At 40.3% G+C, this 6366-nt stretch overlaps 1 protein-coding gene across 1 annotated transcript in view; it reads right to left on the bottom strand.

The window, feature by feature from the left end:
- Positions 1-695: 695 nt before the first annotated feature.
- tcerg1l (transcription elongation regulator 1 like) overlaps positions 696-6366 on the bottom strand; it is a 71826-nt gene continuing 66155 nt past the window's right edge. Inside the window, exons 13-16 of the mRNA XM_050060206.1 lie at positions 6197-6299; positions 3829-3918; positions 3601-3719; positions 696-1018 (exon numbers count right to left, since the gene is read on the bottom strand). Of these exons, the coding sequence (XP_049916163.1) occupies positions 862-1018; positions 3601-3719; positions 3829-3918; positions 6197-6299 (469 nt within the window). The 3' untranslated portion in view covers positions 696-861. The remainder of the gene's footprint in view (positions 1019-3600; positions 3720-3828; positions 3919-6196; positions 6300-6366) is intronic.

A 6366-nucleotide genomic window follows, 5' to 3' on the forward strand; every position in this document is an offset into this window, starting at 1 on the left:
CATCCATGTAAGCCCTAACTGGTGGAAGATGCAATACGTTCTGTCATCTCTCCCCACCTACCTCCCACTTAGAAGCCCTGATGATTACTTCCATTGCCATAGTAAATGCTAATGGAGAAATTGTACACCCTGCCATGATGCCTATTTCTAGCCTAATGTAATCTGTTATTATTCTGAACACATGATGGTTTACTGTCAGAGGTCAGAGGTTAATTGATCTGTTACTGTCTTTATTTTTTTATTTTAAATCATTTTTATTGATCTTATTTAATTGTTTTTAGTTTCTGGTGTCTGCTCATCTTCCTGTTATTTCAGTCTTTGATCGGCTCGTCAGTTAATCATTAACCTGTCTGAGACTTGCTTTACAAATGAAGGTTGATTGATTGATTGGTTGATTAACTGGTCCAGTGGGGCCAGAGGACAAACAGACAGATAAACAGACGTCTCTTTTTTGTGCTCTACTTCTCTTTGAAGTCCAGTTTAACCAGTTCAACTCAGCTCAGATCTCCAAACATCTAAGTCGGATTCAGTCAAGTTCTGGATCAGTTCAACAGGTCCAGATGACGTCAGTCCACCACAGTCCAGTCTGGTCTCTGTGGTTCTGGTTCTCCCATATGATCCAGTCTGGTCTCTGTGGTTCTTGTTTGGTTGCTCTAACAGAGCCAGTAGTTTGAAACCAGGAGTCATCAGTGAGAACCAGCACAGGTTCTGCTCATCATGGTCGAATAAGAGAGTTTATTTTCTTTTTAAGATCTGGAAGGTGTTGGAAGGTCCTGAAAGGTGTTGGAAGGTCCTGAATGGGTTCTACAAAGGTTCTAGATGGTTCTGTAGGGTTCTGAGATAGTTTGTAGAACAGTGTTCTCATCTCATCTTCCTTAGTCTGGCTCGGTTCTCTTTGTCTCGTTTCTTTAAGGATGTGATGTAGTGATGAAAGAGTACTTCCTGTTCCTTCTTCCTATTGAGGGCATCAAACCGCTGGTCACCACGGTAACGAGCACAGAACTCTTTAAAGGTCGATCTGCAGAGAACCATAAAGAGACAGGTGACGGTCAGGTGATGTGGAGACACCGCCAAGTCCAGCAGCATGTTGTTGAATCACTGCAGCATGCAAAGAAACAACAGCATGACAACAACATGACAACACAACAACATGACTAAAAACAACATGACAACAACACGACAACAATGTGACAACTACATGACAACATGACAATAATATGACAACATGACAACAACTCGACAACAACACGACAATATGAAAACAACACAATGACAACTTGACAACAACTAGACAACAACACAACAATATCATGACAACAACAAACAACAACATGACAATGACACGACAAAAACATGCCAACAACAGAACAACATAACAATAACACGACAACAAACAACATGACAACAACCAAATACAACATGACAAACACATGACAACAACATGACTAATTATGACAACATGACAACAACACAACAGCATGAAAACAACTAACAACAACATGACAACAAAAAACTAACAACAACATGACAACTACATTACAACAACACGAAAACAACATGACAACAACAAAAAAACACTGACATGGAGACAACAAACAACAACATGACACTAACATAACAACAACAACATGAACACAACACAACAAAAACATGACAACATGACACGGCACAACAACAACATGGCAACAACACTGCAACATGACGACAAAAACAAACAACAAAAACAACAACAACATGACAACAACAACACAACAACAAACAATGTGACAATATGGCAACAAACAACATGGCAACAACATGACAACAACAAACAACACCATGACAACAAACAACAACATGACATCAACACAACAACACAACAGCAGGAAAACAACTAACAACAACACAACAGCAGCGTGACAACAAACAACAACATGACAACAACAAACAACATGAAAACAACACAACAACTGTATGAAAACAACTAAAAAAACACGGCAACATCACAACAACAACAACAACAACATGACAACAACAAACAACAACATGAGAAAAACAAACAACAACATGACAATGACATGACAACAACACAACAACATGACAACAAACAACATGACAACAACCAAATACCACATGACAAACACATGACAACAACATGACTAATTACAACAACAACATGAAAACAACTAACAACAATCAATCAATTTTATTTATAAACACGTCAACAACATAATAACAACAACATGAAAAGAACAAACAACATGACAACAACTAACAACAACATGGAAACATCAAACAACATGACAACAAACAACATTACAATAACATGACACCAACATAACAACATGACAACAACACATCAACAACAACATGACAACAACATGGAAACATGACAACAACATGACAGTAACAAAGAACAACATGACAACATAACAATAACATGACAACCACACAACAAATAACATGACAACAACATGGCGGCAACATGGAAACATCAAACAACAACATGACAACAAACAACAACATGACAACAACATGACAACAACTAACAACAACATGACAACAAACGACAACATGACAACAACAACCAACAACATGACAACATATCAATAGCATGACAACCACACAACAAACAACATCACAACAACATGGCAGCAAACATGTCAACAACTGGACATCAACAAACAATAACATGCCAACAACATGACAACAACAAACAACAACATGACTACAACATGGCAACAACATGATAACATGAAAACTACAAACAACATGACAACAGACAACAACATGACAACATGACAACCACATGGCACCAACAAACAACAACATGACAACAACACAACAAAATAACAAACAACATGACAACACTATGACCAAACTCCAAATGACGTCTGGTTTCTGTTTGCTGCTCCGACGCTAAGCTGACGTTGACGTGAAGGTTTAGCAGTGATGTTTAAAAAACACTAAAACAGGAAACACACGAACACGTGTCAACATTAAACTACATGTGTGTCTTCGTGGCGGCTCCGGCAGAGCTCAGACTGTATCTGACTGTTTTGTGTTTTGGTGTTTGGAGAAGAACAGTTTTGGTGGAAAATGTCTCTTAGACTCTGATGTCATTGATGATGTCACTCAGCAGAGACACACAGAAATAAAACAATGACATTAAAAATACTTTGATCAGTCACTATTTAACCGAAACGCGTGTCTACGTGTTCATGAACTTTTTACTGTTTGATGTCACGCTTTGTGATTGGCTGAGCTGTGTCAGAGTCAGGATGTGATTGGCTGAGCTGTGTCAGAGTCAGGATGTGATTGGCTGAGGGTGTATTTAATAACCACTCAGCTCTTTAACACTTTGTACATGAACTGTCACAAACTGACAGCGCCTCCTGCAGGAGACAGAGTCCGGACGTCGACTCTGAAACTGATGACGTCGTTCAGACATGTTCGGTCTCCATCAGTCTGCTGAGAACACGAACTGTGTGGCATTTGATCCTCTGTGATGTGACAGGTGGACAAACACCTGCAGGTCCAGGTGAGGAGGTGGACTCAGGTCAGGACAGGAACACAGCTGAATAATTAAGAGTGATGTGGTGAATAATGAATGAGTGATACCTGCTGGTGATCTTGGCCTCTTCCAGCAGCTGTTTGAACTCCTCTCTGGCTTTCTGAAGTTTACCCTTCTTCTCTTTGTACTCGTCCTTCACCCTGCTCTTCACAAACTGATCAAACACCTGCACACACACACACACACACACACACACACACAGGTAACAGCTATGACATCATCACCTGCTGCTCAGCTGACATCAGCACAGTGTGAATAAAATCGTTTGTTCGGACCTGTTTCCTCTGATCTGAGGTTAGCAGCAGGTATCGAGGGTCAAACACCATCTTATGGAGCTCTTTCTCCCAGGTTGAGAACGCCGACACCTGAGGGTGGAGACATTAATGATGGTTACAGGTACCAACATGTAGTGATGGGAATAACGGCGTTGTAAATAAACGGCGTTACTAACGGCACTACTTTTTTCAGTAACGAGTAATCAAAAAAGTTACTGTCTCCCCCGTTATAACGCCGTTACCGTTACTCACAATAAAATGCGCCGCTACTCGGCTTTACCTGAGTTCACTGAAGCGACTTTCACCCAAGCAAGCTCCTTCTCAGCGGAGCTCTAAAGTTTTTTTTCTTTGGTGAGGGCAGGTGAGGGGGAAGGGAAGGAGAGACAACCACATAAGTGATGATGATTGGCTTAGGGAGAGTAAAATTTCATCCTAAACCAATCAGAGGCAGAGTAGGGGCGGGTATTCACGAGCACACAAGCAGGGTTGTCAGGTCTTTTAATTAGCCGCGACTTTGGGCTTGTTTTTTTGTAAAGTCAAGTTTTTGTACAGTCGCGGGTTGCGTTTTTTTGGTGTTGTTTCTAAAGTGGAGTTGCTTATTTGGGCTTGCTCTCTAAACATCGCCTTTCTCTATATATATCCGTCTAATAAGGAGGAAAGAAACCAAAATAATACATATACAGAAGCTCCAAACAGTCATTCTTTGGGACCTTGCCTGTCCTCCAACAGTGCGAGACAAGCTTGTAACATAAATAAAGTTCTTTTATCAGTGTCCACAAAAAAAGAGTTCAGTTCAGTGGAATCATGTCCATATTTTGCACGGATATCCTTCGTGCGAGGGCACATCAGTACATGTTTTTAATCTTGTATGCCAGTATTACAGCAACATACTCGTTGCTCAGGTGGTGTACGACTCCACCTTCCCATTTCCACTCGCAATCTATGGGAGGACAACCGGAAGCGTATAAAAGTTATTCTCAAATGATCTTCAATATAAACTGTGTTTGTAGTATACAGTGGATGAACAGATAAGTCTGGGTTGATGGTTTGGTAGGTCTTGTATCTTGTTCCCTCTTTAGTTCGTAATTCGTCAATCATCTCCCTGCGACTGCTCTCAATGTAGTCTTGTCTTTGCATGATCTCAGATAGATATGAGTTTATAACTTGGTTCTCCTTTCTTGTTAACTTGAAAACATAGTATAAAGGGTCATCAAGCATGCCATGACGCTGCTTTACCTTGTTAAAAGAAAACTGCCTTGCTTTTCTCTCACTAGGGCTTGCACTGAAGGTAGTCCTGCCTCCAACAGGCAGAGCAGGTTGGGTGTAGTTGACCTCACCCCTAATAGGGATTTCACCCCAGTCATATAGAGAGACTCAACAGATTTAATGGAAGCCTTAAACCAAGCCTCACACCCATACAAAATAGCTGATGAAAATGCTGCCTCAAAAGTCTTTAACTTAACACAGAATGCAGCATCATAATTAGTCGATAAAAAGATAATTAATTTATTTAAGTGCTTTGTTTTCTCTTTTACATGCAGATCCAAGGAGGTTTGAGTATTTCCATCAGCAGTAAAGATGGCTCCAAGATAACTGTCACAGGTGACACACAGGTGACGGTCAGTCAATGAGACTTTTCACATTTAAATTGTGCGATTAATGGAGGTTCTTTAACTTTTTCACCAACAAGTGGGCGAAATATGGAAAGAATACAATAAAGATTTGTAGAAAGAGAGAGGATTAAAAGATTAGACTTCAAGAGGGGGGCGATTCAAAGGCAGTGTGCAGATTCAGATTCTGTGTGAAATGTGTACTCATCATTCAGATCTTGTTCAGCATACCAGCACTGTTACAGTCAAAGTAAAATGGCTCCTTACATGCAGCTTCTTTACTTTCATTCATTTATTATTTCTTTCATTAAAAGGAGGTGTCCAAGCAATTTAACATATTTGAGCATTTTATAAAAAAGTAACGCTTTAGTTACTTTTCCAGGTAATTAGTTACTTTTATAGTGCAGTAACTCAGGTACTAACTCAGCTACTTTTTGGTGAAAGTAATGAGTAACTATAACTAATTACTTTTTTAAAGTAACGTTCCCAACACTGCCAACATGAACACACACACACACACACACCATCATCACAAAATACAGAACACACACACACACACACACACACACACACACACACACACACACACACACACACTATCATCTGGTTCAGACTGTTCCTTTAGTATCACAGTGTTATCTGTTTCCATGGTTACAGTGAGACGGTGGTCAGGTCTCAGAGTGAAGCGGACTCAGTTGAGACGTTTACCTGATGAAGCCTGATATAAATATTTGTGTGTGTGTGTGTGTGTGTGTTACCCCTCTCTCCAGCATCATCTCCCTGAAGTGAACAATACGAAGCTCCAAAGGGAGGAGCTTAACTTCTCCTGGGCGAGGGATGAGAGACATGGGCTCCTCTATTCTGGAGAGACAGACAGACAGATAGACAGACACACAGACAGAAAGAAACACACACACACACACACACA

Source organism: Epinephelus moara, chromosome 13 (assembly GCF_006386435.1).
Source record: "Epinephelus moara isolate mb chromosome 13, YSFRI_EMoa_1.0, whole genome shotgun sequence".
In the NCBI taxonomy this organism is placed as follows: domain Eukaryota; kingdom Metazoa; phylum Chordata; class Actinopteri; order Perciformes; family Serranidae; genus Epinephelus; species Epinephelus moara.